Source organism: Apiospora hydei, assembly GCF_038363865.1.
Source record: "Apiospora hydei strain CBS 114990 chromosome Unknown utg000008l_segment0_segment0, whole genome shotgun sequence".
NCBI lineage: Eukaryota > Fungi > Ascomycota > Sordariomycetes > Amphisphaeriales > Apiosporaceae > Apiospora > Apiospora hydei.
This window is the reverse complement of record NW_027117367.1, coordinates 840,133-860,342: the sequence shown is the minus strand read 5'-3', so window position 1 is coordinate 860,342 and position 20,210 is coordinate 840,133. Positions and strand designations below refer to the sequence as shown.

Below are 20,210 nucleotides of genomic sequence, written 5' to 3'. Positions count from 1 at the left end.
TTTGAACGTTTCTACATAAGACGGCACTGTAGCCAAGCTGTGGCTCGCTGGTGTGGCCGAAGAATGTGGCTTAAAGCAACCAACCCAAGATTACAACTAATTGCAGGGCTGCGTCATAGCGCCTGGCTCGACCTGCCTCCAGCGGCCAGTTGCGAGTCAACCCCGCCAAAACCCTTTCCGACATCTGATAAACCCGCGCGCCAACCTGACACGCCTGGAACTGCCCAAAACCCCACACCTTTTAGTTGTCGATTGGGGGGGGAGGGGGTTCACTTTAGTAGGGGAAGCACTGTCAGTCTGTCACTCCACCACCCCCAGTCAGCCAGTCCGCCACTATCGCCGCCAGCGACAATCAACCATCTTCCTCTCCTTGAAACACCCAACTTCCGCAACCACCACGATACCCCTAGATTGACACGTCTCCCATCGGCACCCTGAGCAGCTCGGCACCTAAACGAAACCATCGTACTCGACGTCCGAAATCCCCGATAACAGATTGTCAAGATGAATAACAGAGCAATCGAGCTCGAGTTCCAGGCCTCGGTATGTCTGCCTCCAGCGCCCAGCGCCCACCCGTCCGACGGCGAAATCCCCACGCCCTTCACCACGTTGCATTTGGATACACCACCAGAGCGCAAAGGATGATGGAAATCAGGAAGGAATCCCGCTGACCAAGCCGCCCGCAGTTCATCGCGCGCCAACTCCGCAACGATGCCAAAAAGGCCCGGCGCCAGGACGGCACCCTGCGCAAGCAGATCCAAGACCTCCTCAAGAAGGGCAAGAAGCAGCAAGCCTACCAAAAGGCCAAGCTCCTGCTGGCCCAGCAGTCCCTCGCCGACAAGCTCGACAACCAAGCCGACCAGGCCGAGCTGCAGGCCTCGCAGATGAAGGCCAACAACGCCATGAACCGCATGACGGCCATGGTGGCCCAGTCGACCAAGGTCATGGGCGCCGCGTCGCGCTCCATGAACTCGGAGCGCACCCTGTCGGTCCTCGAGCAGAACAAGCAGCAGAACGACGAGCTCGCCATCAAGTCCGCCATGCACGACCAGGCCGTCGCCGACACCACCAGCACCCAGGTCAGCGAGGACGCCGTGCACGAGCTGCTCGGCCAGCTCGCCGACGACGCTGGCGTCCAGCTGAGCGCCGAGTTCAACTCTGCGCAGGCCTCGACGGCGGAGCCGGTTAAGCCGCAGGCGAGCAATGAGCCCACGGCGGAGGAGGAGGATGCGCTGCAGCAGCGACTGCGGGCTCTGCGCGCATAAGGCAGGACGAAGAAGCACGATCAGATAGAAAGATACGTAAAAGAAACATCACTGGGTAAAGAAACGACGATATGCGGGCGGGGAGTTGGAAATGGGCATCCATGCCCCCTCGTACGCCCATCATATCGAGATGCTAGAACCCAGTCTCAGCGTACGGTATTGACGATATATGTTGAACGAGGATCGTATGCTGGGGTCAGTGGCAAAGCCCATAGCAAACTCCATTTCCCGCTTTGAGTCGGCGAGCATGGAATTAAGCGCGGCGGTTACAGTCTATAGTCTGGAAACAACACGCAGAGTCGGCGGAAACAGAAGAGCAGAGAAGACGGGCAAGAAGATGGCATCAATGGGAGTAGGCTTGGTTTTTATTTCATTTTTCTTTGCTTTTTGCGACAGGGTCGGGTATTTGGGAGTCTCCTGGGTTTTGCGTAGTCATTATGGTCACACATATTCTCCCATCGTTTGTCACTAGACCTGATTCTACCAATCAATCGTATATTGGTCCCGTCCTTCCAATGCAATGCTTTCCGTTGAATTCGTTTCTAGACAACCCCCTATCCGTAGACTTTATTATCCTTAGACTTTTTCCAGGAAATCCTCAATGAAAACTCTGCCGCCAACATTAACCGCAAACGCCGTAGTCTCTGTCCGTCTTGTCTTTTGTCTGATCATTCATTTCTCATCATGTACCCCTCCAACGGTCCACCATTTCTACTCTACATGTACAGACTAGCCACCGCCGTAATATCCCGCTTAATCATTTCCTGCGCCTCCTGCATCTTCTGGTACAGCTCCGGGTCCCCGATGATCCGCGCCGCATTCTTGACCTCGCGGCACGTCTCGTCGAGCCGCGTGATCGTGCGCACGATGGTGCCCTCGAGCACGTCCGTCAGCTCCGTGATCTTGCGGAAGCTCATGCCGCGCGCCCACTCGTAGACGACCTCGACCAAACCGAAGCGGGGCCTGGAAACAAAATCGTTGCTGTCCTCGGCCGACTGGATCACCTGGTGCAGCGTCTGCACCGCGTTCACCTTCTCCGAGATCTCCACCACCGTCTTGATGCCGCGCTCCAGGTTGCCCGGCAGGTTCGGCACCGTGTCCGTCTTCTCCTGGAACACAAAGGCCGACAGCAGCGCCGCGATCTCGGCGGGCTCGTACTCGGCCAGAACATTGTCAAGAATCAGCTCGGTGAGGACGAGCTCGTCGGCGCTGTGGATCTCGCACGCGACCTTGCCCTTGAGCTGGATGCGGGACTCGTCGTCGATAAAGGACAGATCCTTGAGCACCTGGATCCGCTGCTCGTAGTCGGGCAGCAGCTGCAGATTCTGGTTCGAGAGCGACTGCCGCAGCGACGCGATCGTCTCCTTGATGAGCCACTGGTCGTGGCACATGGCGAAGTGCTTCAAAAAGTGCTTGCACCAGAGCGGCGCCTTATCGGAAGCCTCAACTTCTTCTTTTTGCGCTTGCCCATCAGCTCCTGCAGCGGCAGGCTCTTGATCTTGCCCAGGTCCATCTCCTCCCACATGTCCGAGTCCCAGCTCTTGCAGATGGCGAACATCTTGTCCTTGGCCTTGACGTACGCCTCGCCGCCCTGGAAGACCTCGGGCACGATGCCCTTGGTCAGTTTCTTGGTGAGGCACTCGACGTCACTAAGCGGCACGTGCACACACCGGAAATGGATGTCCTTTTTCTTCTGGGGCAGCGGGGTGAAGGCGTGGAAGAACGAAGACGTGAAGGGCAGCAAGTCGGTAGAGTCGCGGGTTTCTCGCATCGCCCGGATCTCGAAGACGTGAACGGTGGGCTGGCCACCTAGCGTCTTCACGCTGATTCCGTCAGACAGAAGAATGCCAGGAGTCCGTACGCCGTCCTTTTGGAAAACGATAAGCCGCGACTGCGAGAACATCTTGCGCCCGACAGGGATGGTGAGCAAGCCTTGGTAGAGTTCCTGAGTCATCTGGCGAAAGTTCATGGCGGCCTGATGACACTGATCCATGACCGGATCACAAATGTCGCATGAATCCCGCTTGATCTTGGCGAGATCGGCCTCGGAGACCTTGACGGCCTTCTCGTGCTCCGGCAGCAGCTGCTGTGTCGCGTGTTCGGAGAAACTACGCTTAATCATTTCCTCGATCTTCAGTGCTTCGACACGCAGCAAGTTCAAGATCATGTTATACGTGAGTCTGAACTGGGACCGGAGCTTACTCGGCTCTCCCAGGATCATCTTCTGTAGATCAAGAGCAGGAGGTGCCTCGTCTCCACCTCCAGGAGGCACAATGATGACGGAACCGACAGTGTCCAGACCTCGGCGACCAGCACGACCGGCCATCTGGGTGTACTCGCCAGGCAGGAGGTTTCGGAACGAATGGCCGTCGTGTTTTCGGTAACCCGAGAAGACGACTGTGCGTGTGGGCAGGTTGAGACCCATAGCAAAAGTCTCGGTCGCGAAGAGCACCTTGACCAGGGTCTGGGCGAATAGGATCTCTACTACCTCCTTGACAATTGGCAAGAGACCACCGTGATGCACGGCAATACCCCTGGCAAGTAGCTCTCTCATCCGAATGATTTGAGGCAAGTTGCGGTCATCGGGTCGCAGTCGGGCTACTGACTTCTCGATGATCATATGAATGTGGCTCTTCTCTTGCGCAGTGGAGAAGTCTTGGTTACTCAAAGCATCCGCGTTCTCCTCACAACGCTTCTTCGAGAAGACGAAAATGCAAGCAGGGAGCAAGTTGGACTTCTTCAAGAACTGCACCATATGCACCCAAAGGTTCTTATCTTGCGCCATCGAAGTGAAGCCGCCAGGTCGACCGGCTCTGCCCATGTGGCCAGGGTTGTGACTAGCTCTCGGGGGTCCTCCGCGACCTCGCTGCTGGCCCCCACCCCTGGGCCCGCCACGGCCTTGCTGTCCACCTCTCTGGTTTCCGCCGCGCTGGTTTCCGCGCTGGTTTCCACCGCCGCCTCTTCCTTGTGCACCAGCCGGCGGTAGCATCTTGTCCTTGCCGCGCAGTGCTTGGTCGGCTGCCTTCCATCCCGCCTCACTGAACTTCTTGTCGGCGCTCACGATCTTGTGAATGTCCTTGTTCGCCCACAGGTAGTGCTCGAGAGGCACAGGTCTCTTCGGTGTAGAGATGACGTAGATATCCTTCTGTTTCGTGCGGCCAACCCAGGATGCGAATTCGTAGGTGTTAGGCACGGTAGCCGAGAGAAGAATGAGAGATACATGCTCGGGCAACATGATGATGACTTCTTCCCAAACCACACCACGCTCAATGTCGTTCACGTAGTGGACCTCGTCAAAGATGACGAACTCGACATCTCTGATTAGATCGGCTCCCCTGTAGAGCATACTCCTCAAGATCTCAGTCGTCATGATCAAACAGCTGGCCTCGGGGTTGATCTGGACATCACCCGTCAAGATACCCACTTCGTCGAAAGTCTGTCTGAAATCGCGGAACTTCTGGTTACTGAGCGCCTTGATGGGCGAAGTGTAGATGGCTTTGGTCATGTGCCGCGCCGCCAGCGCAATGGCGTATTCGGCCACGACCGTCTTTCCGGCCGAAGTATGTGCTGCGACAAAGACCGAGTCGCCGTTCTCCAAGTGGTAAACCGCCTCCTTCTGAAAGTTGTCGAGCTCGAAGGGCCACTCCCTGGCCATGTCGGGAACCAGTTCTCGGAAATTGGGAATGTCGCGCTTGATGTCCACCATGTGCGCCCACTCGCGCCCAGCCTTTCTAGCGCTGGACAAAGCAAGGTTCCCGTGGGGATTGAGTGCAGGGAACTCGACAGGCAGAAGCGCATCGATGTCTTCGCCGTCTTCCTCTTCGCCTTCGGCTTCGGCGTCCTCGCCAGTAGCGCCATTCGTCTTGGTTCCGTCAACGTCTTCCGACCGCTCGGGGGCGTTCTCGGGCTCTTGGTCCAATTCTTGTTCGACGGCTTTGGCATCAGACTCGCTCGCCTTGTTCTTCTTCTTCTTGCTGAAGTCGATACCGCGGTCGAGGCCGGGGGCGATCTCCAACAAGCCGCCCTCAGCACCCAGCTTGATGACCCGTTCCAGCTTGTTACCCGATCCGTTCGCTGCGCCGGGCGTAGGTCGGTGCAATTGGTCCTCCGAAGCCGCAATGGCATCCACACCCTCCAACCCACCGGGCGCGAAGGGCACGAACCCCGCCGCACCCCTCACGAAGTCGGCGCGACTCGCGGGCTTCCGCGCCATACTGGTCGAGTTCTTGGCCGTGGCGCTGTTGGCGGGGACGGTGACATTCTCGTAGCCGACGACGCGGCCCTCGAGCCCCTGGCGCTTGAAGCGGGTGACGGTCCGGGTCTGGGTCGGGGCGAGGCGGAAGAGCTCGGTCAGGTCGGCGGGGGCGTCCCAGCGCTGCTGCAGGCGGTTGAGCCATTCGGTGTTGAAGGTGCTCGAGGGCGTCAGGAAGTCGCGCTCGAGCTGGGCCTTGACCGCGTCCGGGTCGGGCTTCACGCGCTTGCGGGGGCGGCGCTGGTAGAGGAAGTCGTCGATGGTGCCGACGTCGTCGGATTCGGTGCTGAGGCGGAGCTCGCTGAGAATTTCTGCGAGGTCCGGGGGTGACGCCATGATGGGGGCTTGCCTGCGTATCTGGTTGTTGGGAGTCCAACAAGATACAGCAGAGAGGCTCAAGGTAGGTGGTGACTGTGGTTGTTCGGATCTACAAGAAGACTGCTGTCATCTTTGGTGATTAATGATTTGCTTCCTTGCTCGGAACAGGCTAACCTTAGGTCTTGGTGGGATGTTGGCAAGCTCCATCGCCCCAATTGCGAGCACCTGGAGCTTTGTTCTAGTGGGGGAGAGAGGGGTGGAGATGGATTGACCTCATCCATAATACGTCAATTACGGCGACTTTGTGACTGGCCATTGTCAGGATGCAAGTTACAACCTGCACCGTTGTTTCTATGAAGAGGACATCGCACTTTTCGTTCCATTCCTTTCGTCTAAACCTGAGTATGTTATACCTATCCATACTGTTGCGGGTTGCCGCATTGCAGCTCCGATACCATTGATAAAATTGCGGGCAACTGCAGATTGGGACCGTTGAGATCTCTCCCATCTCAGGCTGGCCCCATCGCTTAGCAGTACCTACCTTAGGCCGGCAGAGACAGCGTCATTGATGTCTGTCCTCACAAGGCAAACAGACCATAATGCTGTTACTGGCCCTTCTCTGTTTGCTGATTTTATCGCAGTCCTTACCAAGCACAGCATTTATGGGTCTCGGCATACATTGTGTACACAATTCCCATAATAGCAGTTCATGGCTGCATGTGGAATTCCATAAAAGAGCTGCAGAGCAATGCAGTCCCACACCATGTTGATTAAGCACGAATGTGCGACTACCACCATGTCCTTCTTTACCCCTATTACTGGCATTATATCAAGTTCCAGTTTACAGCATGCTACTTGATTAAGCCGGTGGGTTTCCGAGTCCCATCAGGCTGTTCATAGTGCATCGGGAGAGGGTCCGGCTTGGAGTTGTTTGCCCCTGAGTGGATGGCATCAATTCCAGCCCGGTCAACAGCTGAATACCTTGAGCTTGGTAACGGGTATGCCAAACACGTTGCTGTTGGTGACGTGTTACGACTTGGGCAGCCGGGTTAAATCCTTAAATAGATGTTCCCATGTACGTCCTTCATTGACGGTAAGCTATGCCTGGGAAATAAGTTGTACAGATTTGTGTCTCGTTGCGGCGACTATTAATAAGCTTTTGATGGCATGCTGCGCAAGTCAACTTGCTGATTAGGGGCTTTATAGTAAGCTCGTCCCTCACTTCCTCTCAAGGGACACATATTCACTGACAGTAAGGTTTACCCACGTAATAGTGCAGCTGGACCTGGCATTGCGGTCTGGAAACTTTCAGTGCCCTAGAAAGGTATGCAGGTGTGAATTGAAGCGTATCACCTACCTGCGTCCAACAGAACAGCCTAGACCTTCGATTGACACAAGCAGTACATATTAGGTCGAACTATGTAAAGGATCAGGTTCGGTCCGTTCCAGAGTCTACTATGTAGTCGTTCGCATCTTCATCCCCTAAAGGGGCATAAAACCCCTGAAAGCCTAATCGGAGCCGTACTAAGAGATAGAGGTAGTAAGATCTGGTTTCGTATAAGCACAAACACATTCACCCTTACGTAGGGCATGACGGAAGTTCAAACGAAATAGTGACGGGCTGTGATTACTTGTATAATATGACATCCTTGACTAAGTGGGCTGCTATATGAAGCGCCATCAGGGACAAGGAGGTACGAGACCATAAAATATTGATTTGAACACTGAACGAGTATCGGATTAAACGTGTAAAGTGTTTTAGTACATATAAGTTACATATATATCTATATAAAGATGACTCCTCCCAGGTCGCAGACGCCAACATTAAAAACAGCAGCGACACAGGTGAAGACACCACTATTAAGGCAGTCGACGAAGACACCAACGATAGTAACAACATGACTCCCCATTGGTCTCCTTACTCGTTCTCGCGGACGTCGATGACCGTCGACTTGAACTTGCGCGCCGGCACCTTGCGGTTGAACAGGATATCCGCCTCGCGGTACGACCGATGCTTCAGCTCCGGCAGGAAGAAGTACGCCGACACGAAGCAGACGACGGCGGTGCCGCCCCAGACGTAGCCACACTTGCCCGCGATGTTGCCACCCGTCGGGTTCAGCATCCAGGACGCGAGGTAGATCATCGGGATCTCGGCAACGTAGTACGCCGCGCGGCCGACGCCGGTACTCAGGGCGCGCAGCCGCACCGACGAGGTCTCGGCGATGATGGTGTAGGAGATGGGGCCGAGCGTGCCCGCGAACACGAAGGAGATGATGACGCCCAGGCACGCCTGCGCGTAGTTGGTCGAGTTGGTCTGCGGGATCGAGGCGCAGATGCCCAGGATCATCAGCAGGGTGATGTTGGTCGCCGTGCCCCACAGGTAGATGGTGCGGCGGCCGAACCAGGCGGTCAGGGGCCAGGAGAGAGCGTTGGCGACGAATTGGAGGCAGGAGTTGATCAGGTTGAGTTGGAAGGCGAACTCGGATGTCATGCCGGCCTCTGTTTTCACGTAGGAGATGGTCAGCCATGCATGATCAATAGCGATATGTGAAGGCAGGTTAGGTAGAACGGTACTCACGTTCAAAGAAGTAGGTAGCCTGGTTAGCGATCAAGTTTCCGGCAAAGTTCTGCGACGCGTACATCAAGCAGGTGATGATGGTACGTCTCCGGTCGACGCCCTTGAACAGGTCCAGCAGGGAGGGCTCGCCGCCCAATTTCTTCTCGATCTCGACGGTTCGCTCCATCATGGCGAGTGTCTGCTGGGTCCCCTCGGCGTTGCTGTTGCTTCCAAGGCGCTCGATAGATCGGAGGGCCTGAGCCTTCTTTCCGCGGCGGAGGAGCCACCAGGGCGACTCGGGCGCGATGAAGATGAGGATCATGAGAGGTGTCTATAAGTCGGATGATAGGTTTATCAGTCACTGCCAGGAGAACGCCATGGGGTGTTATTGAGCACTTACGGGGAAGATCCACTGCAGAGCAAGAGGAACTCTCCATGACCACTCGTCGTCCCGCTTGTTGTAGCCATAGGTAGCCGCCGCGACGATGATGGAGCCGATGGACCAACTCATCTGCAGCGTCGCCGTGCAGGCACCACGGAGGGCGAGGGGCACGATCTCACTAGCATAGGCGGGAGCATTGGCGATGAAAAACCCCAAGGGACACCTTCGAATGCTTGGCCAATGACCAGGAGCGTGAGCGAGTTGGCCTGCAGAAATTAGAGTTTAGTAACATGTTACCTCGTATATGCTTGACTTAAGACTGCATCACAAAAAGGCAAGAAATAGGCTAAGAGAGGATGTGCCGCTTACGAAGAAACTAATGAAGATGGTGGCGTTCATCATGACCAGGGCTAAGATGGTAGTCCAACGGTACCCGAGCCGGTTGGTGACGGGGCCGGCCATGAAGACGCCAACGAAGGCGCCGCATTGGCCCGCCTGGAAGAGGGAGCTCTGCCACTTGGTCTCGATTTCCCACTTTCCGTCCGCCGTTTCGACGCCGTATTGTCGCTGGAACGCGGGGAGGGCGACGAAGTTGCCGTTCAGGAACATGTCGAAGGATTCCATGACCTGCGCACAGTAGAGGGGGGCACTTGATTAGCTCATGTCTTTCTTTTCTTGTTTTGGGACTATACGGGTTTAGGTAGGTGGGTTATATGCATGCAATGCAGGTTGCAAGCATGTAAGCCACGACTAGCCCGCGGCCACCACCCGTTCCTCCGCCCCTCCCAGAATCGCGGATACGAATTCTGCATGCAGGGACAGAGTAAAGGTAGAGAGGCAGAGATTGCGTGGGTGAGAGAACTTGAGGGGAAACTGACAATTGTGAAGCACATGATGAAAGCCCAGAGACAAGCCCACGGGTGGCTCTTGACGGACTGCCATAGACCCTGCGAGTGCTCGTGATTCTCGCCGTCGAAGGCATCGTTCATGAGATCCGAGCTGGCCAAGACCTCAGCGTGAAGGATGTCGACATGGTGATCGCTGTGCAGACCCTCCTTGGTCTCCTTCATATGGGCAGCATTGTCGTCTGACGACATCTTCGCGTTCGCCAAAGTGGTGGCTCTGCTCTTTTGCCAACAGCGCTACTGTCAACGGCTTGGGAGATATACCGGGCCACCTATGTGTAAGAAAATACAAGGTGTGGAGGTTGGGATCGGTGGACAGGCCAAGAGAGACAAGAGGCCAAGAGCGCGTTAGACAAGGCGCCAAGTTGGTGCTTATATAGTCTTGACTTTCTACCGTACCCGGCCCGCGTCTTCCAGCCGCCCCCATCATGTTTGGCTTGTCTTGGTCTCGTTCGTTCGATATTACCCCATGTTTCTAGCTAGGTAAGCTGTAAGCTGTAAGGATCTTGGGGAAGGAAAGAAAAGGCGGGTTCAGGTGAGATTGCGCAAGGGTCTGCCCGGGACCGTCAGTAACTCACACGCGTAGTGGGTGCGTATTCGAACAGATGGGAGGAAAAAGTGTGCGCATGATACGTGGATCAATTACTGCAGAGTAGAGTTCAGCGAACCCAATTCGCTGATGTACCATTACCCTTGTAGGCATCCGGGGACGTGATGGGTGCGCATCTTGGCCAGCGAGTTGGAACCGGGGGCTTCCTAATGACCCCTGAACCTCCTCTAGCAGTCCAGTCCGGGGCGCAACCCCGAATCAGTTCGTGGAGCCCGCTCCAACTACCACTACCACACACACTACCCCGCATCCCCCAGTTCTCCAGCTTCTCTTCTCCAGGCTCAATCCTTCTCCGCAGTTTCTCCAGATGACCAACTTTTGTTTTAGCTTGTGTTGCATTTATCCACGACCATTAGACCATTAGATCCCGGTTCTTTTTGGGGAAATGGTCGCCTCGAGCGATTCCGACTCTCTGGATGTTACATGCTATTCGTGAATATTGACGTGCGTAATTACCCCGAGTGCGCATCCATCCATCCGTATCAGCGTATATCCCTCCGTATCCCTCCCATCCTAGCCGCTCTGCATCGCAAGTGGATAAGTCTGCTGAGCTGCATCGTTTAGTCGCCCAATCATGCAGCCTCTATGCCTGCTGTCGTTGTGATTGTCCGTCCTGTCCAAGTCGAATCGAGGAAACAAGCCACTGCGAGTACCAGGTGTGTCGAGTATAGCAACCCTGGCAACGCCTCTCGCACGATACTTGGGACCCGAGCCAGAGTCCCACCGAGACAGCGCCGGAACCATGTGGTGGAAGGGAGACGAATCATCTTTCACCGCTCACCACCCGACTGACTTTGTCTCTCCTCAGAGAGGGAAGGGAGAAAGAACACACACACACACACACTAGGTCTGAATAGTCAGGTGACACGACAGGAAAGCTGACTTCTGGCCCATTCCTTTGGCACAGCGATTCGTGTCTGGATCTTTGCAGAAAAGGCTCAGCTAAGTACCCAATCAAACTACCAAACCCCCTTGCGACCTGAACCGGCCCTGGTGACCGGTTGAAACCCCCCTTCCCAGGAAAGCTTCTGCATTTCGTGAGAAGGTCGGCGTAGCTTACCGGAAACCATCCACGTTGCAATCAAGTGAATAATGCAATACCACGTGGTATAGTTCATCTGTTGGTATTAATTGCTTTTGCCAATGCCGCGGTTTTCGCTTACTGACACGTGACTTTAATTATGTGCATCGCTTACGCTCTTTTCCCTGCTCTAGCTATTCTGTTTGGTGTTTAAATTGGCAATTCACAGCCATGTGATTCAATACCAGCCCTCGCATATCGGTTACGAACCAACCCCGTGTCACAGAGCCAAGGCAAGGAAGCAATGTCATCATTGCCATAAGGTGATCGCGCCAAAACGGCGTCGGATTCTAGCTAGGTAGCGTAGAGTCGGGTATTGACTATTATTAGGCCCGATATACCGCAGCTAGTAACGTTCCTAAGATGTCAGCCGCTGAAGACCGCTCGCGAATTCCCAATTGAATATCACGGCTCTGTCGCGCTCCCTTACAGCCTTGGCCACTTTACCTGGTCATGTGGCTGGAAGCGAAGGGATGAGAGAAAGAGCCTTTGAAGATTTCTAAACCAACTGCCCCGTATCCAGATATCTTGGTCGACATCAAGCTCATCCTTACTACTTAGTCTTGCCAGGCATCTACAGCAGGTTCCAGCATCAGGGAGAAGACTTGGTTGATCTCTAGTTCACGTCCCCAGGTAGTATCTATCTCTAAATGAAGAGGAGAACTATTAATCACCGCCGCGGCGAGTTGCCCTGCATACTATGGGCCCTTGAAACAAAATATTTCGATCGGAGTCGAGAAAAGAGAATGAGAGGGTCGACGGGGTAAGCTTAAAAACAAGGTACAAATTAGTGTCGCGCCCATACCCCACGATCTTGATTTCCCCGTTAATCATTGTAATCCAGAAAATGACGTCGAATAATTGGGTAAGACATATCGTGCAATGTTGGACAGAAAAGCTCTTGGGATTGCAGAATTGTGAATAGTTTCGTATCACATGTACTTCTATATAGGGTTCTTCCAGAAAATATTTCTCAGTTGAGCAGCGATTTATCCTCTGCATCGGCACCAGGCATGGGTACTTCTTGAGACTTGGCGTCTCGCTCTTTAAATGCATGGGTGATAGAAGTTGAATTTTAGAACATTGGGTTGGATTACTTCTCATTCATCATTAAGCAGGGTATAATCTATGTATTACATGCAGCTATACACGAGTCGATGTGCATTACCACAGTCCATCCATCTCCGCCATAGCTTCTTCTTCATCCGCGTCCGCACTTCTCTCCACTTTGGGAGGTGGTTGTGACTTTGGGGGAGGCGGACGGGACTCTGCAGCTTCAGCCTCTGCCATCAAGGCGTCCAAATCGTCTTCCTCATCGTCGACGAACGGACCCGGCTTAGTATTGCTCGGTCTCGACGCCGCTGGCGGTTGTGGCGGCTTTGATGACGACTCGGCTTCCGCTTCCGCCATCAACGCATCCAGGTCGTCTTCGTCGTCCGGCACGGCCGGTCGTGGTGCGGGTGGCTTGGCGGCGGCGGGGTTTCCGCTACCGAACAAGGAGCCCCCGTTGCCGAACAGCGAGGTGGACGGAGCCGCCCGTTGTGCCTCCTCCTCGGCCATCAGCGCGTCAAGGTCCTCTTCATCTGGCTCCCCGCCCGCGGCGTCGGCCGCAGGCGCCGCGGTCTTCTTCGAACCTCTTGGCGTAGCATTGTAGATATCTTCGTCCCCAAACAGATCGTCGCCCACCGCAGGCGTCCTCGGCCGCTCGCTGGATCCTCCCCCGTTCTGGAAGATGGGAGCTATCCGGGCGGGGAGTGTAGTAGCGTCGCGGCCAAGGATGTCGGTAATGATTTCGGGCACCTCGTCTTCTTCGTCGTCGTCCCTGTGGGGTCTGGGCTTTCCTTCGTTGATCCACGCGAGCCTCTCCATCTGCATGTGCTTGGTGTGGCCCGTCTTCTCGATCATGGCCAGGGCGTCGAGGAACTTGGCCTTGGGAAAGAGGTCGTCGAGCCATAGTTGATAGAAGGACAGCAGTCGTGCAGTATCTGAGAACTACACGAATAGTCAGTTTTAGTCCCTCAGTGTACTTCGAATAAGTCGTGCTGGCTTACCTCGTGGCCTTTGCCCTTGAAATGCAGCTCGCGGGCCTTCCTCCGTAGTTTTGGTATACCCTTGTCCGATAGTAGTCGGGGCGTGTCTAATTTCACATTGGGCACTCTCTGCTTCTTGGCTACGTTGACTTCTTCTTCAATACCGAGTCCGCTGGCATCTTTGCGCTTCTTGGACTGGGAATCGGCTTTGCCTTTGGCGTTCTCATCGCCCGAGTCTGCGAACGGATCGGCGAAGTCGTCGACATCGAAATTGTCCAAGTCATCGTCGACGGTCGGGCGATTTGACTTAGTCGCAGCCATATTTGATTTGTCTTTGGTGAATGAAGTAGGTTAGGTAGGTAGAGATGGCACCATCAACAATGCGGGAGTGTACCGAAGATTGGTTGTCTATTCCCTAGAAGACGCGTCTATCGACCCGAAAGCGCGTCGCATCCAATTGAGCATTAATTGATGGACCCAGTTTGGCGGGGTGCTAAAGGTGTGGCTTGCCTACTGATTGCCCAAGCCACATGTAGACCTCAAGAAAAGTACCAGCCTCAGAGAAGCAAAAGTGCAGTAGCCGAGATTGAGCCGCTTAGGTAATCGCCGGGCGATTGGCAATTCGCGAATTGGAGAGCTCCAGCTTCGACCTCGATCCATTGACTGGAAAGCGCATTGAAAGAGGTTCTGGCAGCTCAAAGTACTGGACTGGACCACTCAATTGAGTCCGCCCGCCATGTCGACTCCTCAGCAACCGACCTACGTCCCCAGCAAGGTCTTGAAGACCGACTATCCCGTGAGTTTCTGCCCGGTCCCGGCGGCCCAATTGGTGTGGTGTTGTGATGCAGGGAAACTGACAGGCCCCGACGTAATAGCTCATTGACAATGACCCGTGAGTTTCCACCGCCCTCGGACCGACGACGAAGCTCCGATTCTGCGAAAAGCACACGCCGAAGAAGGGACACGATTGGAGAGTGGTTGGTACTGATACGGCAACAGTCACTTCAAGCGAGTCGTTGGCTATGCTAGACCCTCCGACTACGTCCACGGCGTAACGGCCGCCATCGCCGGACCCGGTGCGCTCTACGCCATGGAGAAGTTTGCCCCGTCACAAGTTGGCCGCGGTGGATTTGCGCAAGCCATGCGCCTGACCGGTGTCATCGGTGCCATCGGCGGCTTCCTCTACTACTACCAGCGATCGACGAGTACGTGACAACCACCTTTTGGCCCGAGCAGAGCATTTCGAGGTTTTCGGGAGAGAGCTAACATCTGACGTGCGAACTATACAGTGCGCTTCTACGGCATGTCGGAGAACGCCCGCGAGGTCGAGATGGACATGCGCGAGATGGTGGACAAGGTCAAGAAGGGCGAGACGCTGTACGGCGAGAGCCGGCTCACCCCGCACATGCAGGGCGTGGCCGCGCGCCAGAGCCGCTACTCGGCCCTCTTCATGTACGGCATCCCGTGGTTCAACTTTGTCAACCACAGCCAGCACGGCGTCGACACGGCCAAGTACTACCGCGCCGCCGAGCGCGAGCTCGAGGGCGAGCGCACCGGCAAGGCCCAGGACGAGGCGGTTACTCTGGCGTAAACCAACTGAAAGAGAAGAACAGAATGGAATCGGCCAGAGTACGACGGGAGTGGTGTGTGGAGCGATCAAAAGGGGAGAAGGCGGAGGTGGTCGCATGGCAGCCAAGACGCGGAGCAATCTGTACATATTGTATATCAGGAGCCGTCGAAAGAAAGACCACGGCTTCTCGGAGAGAACAGGAAGAAATCAAACTAAAGCTGTCATTTGTCATTTGTGTCTCGCACAAATCTCTGCTTGCCCAAGATCTCCAACTCGTACATATACTCCGCTAACTCAATCTCCTAAGTATTTACACGTGCCCTTTGAACTTCGCCCAGTTATACTATGTACATACCTACACAGCGACAATAGCGCTCACCACATCGAGGTATTGAAACTCGACAGGTCCTCCTCGACGAGTCCCAGGATGTGGTTATTACCCGAGAACCAGTCGCCCAACTGCACATTCCTCATTATATCATCCGCACCACCACCTCCTCCTCCAGCACCGGCACCATTAACATCATTACCCGCACCGCCACTCGGGTCACCACCGCCACCGCTCTCATCCATGGGCATGATCCCCAGCTGGCTCAAGTACAGATCGAACTCGTTGCCCACGGGCACCATGTCCTGGTCCCAGGCCTGCTGGGCTTTCGCCTCGGCGTAGAGCAGGGCAACGTTGTAGAGCACCGTCGAGAGCCGGTGCAGCTTCTCGACGGCGGGGCTGATGCCGCAGCCGGCCTCGAGCGACTGGATGAAGCGCTCGAGGTGCCGCAGGTCCGATGTCGAGGCGTCGCTGCCGGCGTTCTCGATCACTTGGCAGAAGATGACGATGAAGGGGATGAAGGGGGCGTAGAGAATGGTCCTAAAAATGTAGGATGTGAGTATCTATCCGTGGGAGATGTAAGAAGAGGTTTGAGGGGTGGGAAGGAGGACTTACCAATGCAAGTAGATCACCTTCAGACTCGTGTCGTTCATCATGTCCATGCACTCCTGATGACTCCGCATCGCCGCCCGCGCCGCATCCGTACACTCCTCCGCAAACGTCCGGCTCTTGTTACTGCTACTATTACTCTTCGCAGAGTCGCCGCCACCGCCATTGTTAGTCCCACTTGGCGGCAACGCCCGGTACGCCAGCGCCGCGCTGCTCCAGTACCCGACCTCGTCGCTCTTGAGGATGAGCGCGAACATCTGGGCGTCGCGGTCCCCGCCCCGCGCGCGCGCGGCCGCCTCCTCGAGCAGCTTGTTGGTCTCGCGCAGCAGGACCTGCAGGTCCGCGACGACGGCACGCACCTGCTGCGCGCGCGTCGCCCCGGCCTGCCGCAGCGCGCCCGGCGAGTACAGGCGCTGGTAGATGCGGCCCTGGACCTCGGCGTGCTTGATCCAGAGGCTCAAAATCGCGGTCGAGTGCCCGCTCCCCGCGACGCCGCCGTAGTCGGTGTCGTCGAGCGCCGTGCGCTCCAGCACGCTGGGGACGCCGATGTCGTAGTCCTGCAGGACGCTAGCGCGGCCCAGGCGCAGGCTCAGGCCCTTGTCCAGCATGTACGCGCTCCAGAAGATGAGGGCCTTGTTGCGCCGCAGCTCGGGCGTGTCGCCGCGCTGCGTGTGCTCCTGGTGCAGGCCCAGGGTCCGGCACATGTTGGCGGCGCGCTCGGTCAGGAGCCAGGCCAGCGAGGGGCGCGAGACGTCGACGGCGAAGCTGGCGCCCATGAGCAGAGCCTCGCAGTTCTCGAGCGTCGCGGGCATGAGGAGCGGGAGCTGGGCGATGGCCGTCTCCATGTTGAATTGGCACATGGCCGTGCACTTTTCCAGGGTGGCCTTCTCGGCCGTCCCCGCGGGGGCGCGGATGCTCTTCTCGAAGAACAAGTAGATGAGGCCCGCGTTGACGTTCAGAAACAGGGCCTCGGGGATGTCGCTGTGGTCCGTGTGGAAGTAGAGCCGCCGGCACCGCTCGACGAAGACCTCCTGGTCCGTGAAGCACGTCACCACGAGCAGCATCATGGACCCGGGGGCGGACTGCAGCTCGCGCAGCTCCGAGATGACGAGCTCCATGGGCGGCATGGGCAGGTCCTTGAGCCGGACGTAGCCCTTGCCGCTGCGGTGCCTGCCGCCGGCGGCGGTGGTGCGGGCGGCGGTGCCGTCAAAGTAGCTCGTGGTACTGCCCGGCCCCGTCCGCGAGTTCTGCAGCTCCACCATCTGCTTCAGCGAGGACAGGGCCGCCTCCATGCGCGGGTTGGAGCCGGAGAAGGGCGCCACGGCGATGGAGGCCGTGGCCACGAAGTCGGAGGCGAAGGCGGCGTGGGCCGCCAGGGAGGTGGAGCCCTCAAAGGTCTCGGAGTCATCGGGTTCAAAGACTGTAGAAGTGTCATCGTATGGGGTCTTTGACGGCGATAGATTGTCTGATGCTCCGCCCGGAGTTGTTGTTGGACTTTCGTTGTTCTGTTGCCGCGTCCTCCTGTCCTGGTCCGAGGGCGTGTTAGATGATGATGCGAGGGAGTTGCTGTTTGCTGATCGCGGGCTGGTGGATAGATCTCTCAACAGGGCTTCAATCGTAGCGAGCCGATCGCCCATAAAGTCTATCTTCTTTTCACTGGAAGGGTGTTAGGGTATAGTACGTTTGTCATGTAGGTGCGCAACGTACTATTGGCTGGAGATCAGGACCCTTTGCCGGGGCTCCTTGGGCTTCTGGCCCAGGCCGGTAGAGCTACATGAGCGCTTGGCGCTCCGGCAATTGGAACATGGTGTCTCTTTATCGCAGCGAATCTAATCATAGGAGCTCAGTCAAATTGTCACTCATCGGGGTTCGGGAGTAAGCACTTACCTTGCGTAAACGACACTGATCACACTATACGACAACAACAAGCAATGTCAGTCTTTGGATGGAATGTTGTGGCTGCACTGCAGAAGACGGAGAGTCTTGGGCATCTCAAAGTATATCGGCGGCCGAGGGAGCCGTCGGATGCAAGGCTGGAAGGGGTAGGATCCGGCGATTGGGTTGACTGATTGGACATTGGACATTGGAACTTACGGCTCTCCGAACGCCTGGCGGACTGGCTCCACCTCCACCCATCGTCTCGGCTTCGGCGTCCATGGCTGGCGGTTGGTTTCAATTCGATCCAATCCCAAGTATTTCACCACCAAGTTCAAGGGCGACTTCTTTGAATGCTAAAAATACACGTTGAAGACTATGCAATAGTAAATCTCTGGAAATGGAAAGATGTCATTTCTTGATGGCCATTCCATTGATAGTCTGCCTGTATTCGTGTTCGAGTTTGGCCGAGCGCGGCCAAAGGGGAAGCCTAAAATGGCGGCATCCGCGCGTCCCGAGCTTTCCCGCGCCCCCAAATCATCTCATAATCAGGACATAACACCCCGATCACCTCACGAAACGCTTGATATATCCTAAGCGCCCCGAATAACCAGGCCAGAATGACAGAGAAACACTCGGATCAGTGGCTGTGCCTATTTCTATTGATTGACTACTGACTGTGTGCAAAGCTGCAATCGGGTGAATTAATCTCAAGCTCGTTAGTCTGGGTCAGGGGTCGGAAGCCGGGTCACGTGGTGCCATATCAGCTCAACTCAGCAATTCAGAAGATCGATTGGCGCTTTGGACAGAAGTTCCGCGATGTGCTTCGAATTGTTTGTGGTTGGATATCCAAATGAGATCTCAGAAAAGGCATTGGGTTGAATTGGGTCGGTATGTCTCATGCGGATAAGTGTTCGGAGTATTGCCGTCGTCCTGTTGGTCACTCCACCCGAGACAATCCACGGGTATTAGTAAACTAGTTTGTAATATCTCGTTCTGGCTAACCACCCCTCCGCTTCAAGGCGCCCCGTCTTGTCAAAAGTACGTATCACGCCTCAGCCTGCATGTAGTCTGGTCAGAGGCAGCCGAGCCACCATGAAGCTGTATGAGCGGCAAAGGAACAGCTGGTCTCACCGCTGAGCCCTGCCGATGAAAGCAATTTCTCCGAGATAGCGGACGCATGAATAACCAGTAAACACCAATCTAGCCTTGTCCGCACCTTTGCGTAATACTCATATAGATCTCGTATTTTGGTGGTGATGAATAATAGTCTTGCGTGGCCGGTTGATAAGGCAACCAACCGGACATCCTGTGGCGCAATCAAGCACCGCGTTCTTTCTATTCAGTACCGGGTTGGGGCGCGAAGAACAAGGCTGTACTTGATGTCTAGAATCATCTAGTTAATAATTTTCCATGGATGTCGGGATCTAAGCTGATAAGCCCAAATTTCGATCAGGCTGTCGGATTAAGGATTTAACTGTGCAAAGCCTTATCTGCCGCCTGTCAGCCAAACGCAAATTACGTTGGTGGCTGCATCACAGCCTGCTTAAGCGATGTGCCACTCACACACCCACGTTGAGATTACCTTCATGTCTCTGTGGCTGCCCAAATCTCACTTACCTTGGAAGGCTACATTCGCAACCTGTCGGGTCTCGCCGCCGGACCGTGAGTGGCGGACATTGATTCATGCGTAGGTTTATTTCGTCTATGGCAATGTGGCGAAAGAAGATGCTCGAATAAGATCCGTGAAGGATGGAAGCTGCTGGCTGTTTCCCGCCTGACATCCTCCCATCCGAGTACATGGGCCGGCTGGCCTGCACAAACCCCGAGACAGCCACACATCTCGTAGAATGTACCGCACATCACTCACCAGCCGTTCCATACTGGGGGCCAGTCTTTCTTGTAGAATCCGAAAGACGTGTAACCGACAAGTCTTCTCAATAGACATAGGTGTTATAGCAGTCAACGGCCTGGTCACCTGCAGGTATAGATCAATACATGATTCTTGACAGAATTGGGGAATAGCTTTGTGTAGGACGTTATTTCTTTCGAATGTACCCTTCAATGGACAGCCCGATTTCGTGGGGTTACGTATTCCGTCCTCCGGCTACACTTGGAGGACACCATGTGGTGCATGATGATTGGTCAGAAATTCCTACTCACAGCTCACACTTCAAAGTGCAGTAACAACTAGTACCGCCCGTCGGTGATATGAGCTGAAGACAATGCGATACATGGCAGGGGGTGTTGGCCCAATCAAATATATGTCTTCACCAGAAGCCCAACTAGGGAATATGCGTCCTAGGATGCTTTATGACAAATACGTTTTCAGTTTATCGTGTAGGAGGCCTCTCGGTGTCTTTATATCAATCCTCTGGCATGAAGTCGTCAAATGCATGAATCCATCATACTCCGTCCCGACTAATTG

General features: G+C 55.4%; 6 protein-coding genes across 6 annotated transcripts; 2 read left to right on the top strand and 4 right to left on the bottom strand.

Moving 5' to 3' along the window:
- Window positions 1–504: 504 nt before the first annotated feature.
- On the top strand, window positions 505–1,265 carry PG997_010836 (uncharacterized protein; the record flags this gene model as incomplete). Its single annotated transcript, XM_066815151.1, has 2 exons — window positions 505–543; window positions 687–1,265. 2 exons carry the CDS (start codon window positions 505–507, stop codon window positions 1,263–1,265), a joined length of 618 nt encoding a protein of 205 aa, XP_066664441.1.
- A 716-nt stretch (window positions 1,266–1,981) lies between these two features.
- PG997_010835 (ATP-dependent RNA helicase) lies at window positions 1,982–5,853 on the bottom strand (the record flags this gene model as incomplete). Its single annotated transcript, XM_066815150.1, has 2 exons — window positions 1,982–2,641; window positions 2,683–5,853. The coding sequence occupies 2 exons, from the start codon at window positions 5,851–5,853 to the stop codon at window positions 1,982–1,984; spliced, it is 3,831 nt and encodes a 1,276-aa protein (XP_066664440.1).
- A 1,900-nt stretch (window positions 5,854–7,753) lies between these two features.
- On the bottom strand, window positions 7,754–9,871 carry PG997_010834 (uncharacterized protein; the record flags this gene model as incomplete). Its single annotated transcript, XM_066815149.1, has 5 exons — window positions 7,754–8,334; window positions 8,414–8,723; window positions 8,793–9,040; window positions 9,152–9,401; window positions 9,653–9,871. The coding sequence occupies 5 exons, from the start codon at window positions 9,869–9,871 to the stop codon at window positions 7,754–7,756; spliced, it is 1,608 nt and encodes a 535-aa protein (XP_066664439.1).
- A 2,663-nt stretch (window positions 9,872–12,534) lies between these two features.
- Window positions 12,535–13,721, bottom strand: PG997_010833 (uncharacterized protein; the record flags this gene model as incomplete). Its single annotated transcript, XM_066815148.1, has 2 exons — window positions 12,535–13,362; window positions 13,422–13,721. 2 exons carry the CDS (start codon window positions 13,719–13,721, stop codon window positions 12,535–12,537), a joined length of 1,128 nt encoding a protein of 375 aa, XP_066664438.1.
- Window positions 13,722–14,136: 415 nt separating this feature from the next.
- PG997_010832 (uncharacterized protein) lies at window positions 14,137–14,991 on the top strand (the record flags this gene model as incomplete). The annotated part of the gene is made up of 4 exons (XM_066815147.1): window positions 14,137–14,196; window positions 14,276–14,292; window positions 14,400–14,605; window positions 14,690–14,991. 4 exons carry the CDS (start codon window positions 14,137–14,139, stop codon window positions 14,989–14,991), a joined length of 585 nt encoding a protein of 194 aa, XP_066664437.1.
- A 354-nt stretch (window positions 14,992–15,345) lies between these two features.
- PG997_010831 (uncharacterized protein) lies at window positions 15,346–18,064 on the bottom strand (the record flags this gene model as incomplete). Its single annotated transcript, XM_066815146.1, has 5 exons — window positions 15,346–15,838; window positions 15,914–17,563; window positions 17,615–17,736; window positions 17,795–17,818; window positions 18,002–18,064. 5 exons carry the CDS (start codon window positions 18,062–18,064, stop codon window positions 15,346–15,348), a joined length of 2,352 nt encoding a protein of 783 aa, XP_066664436.1.
- Window positions 18,065–20,210: the final 2,146 nt, after the last annotated feature.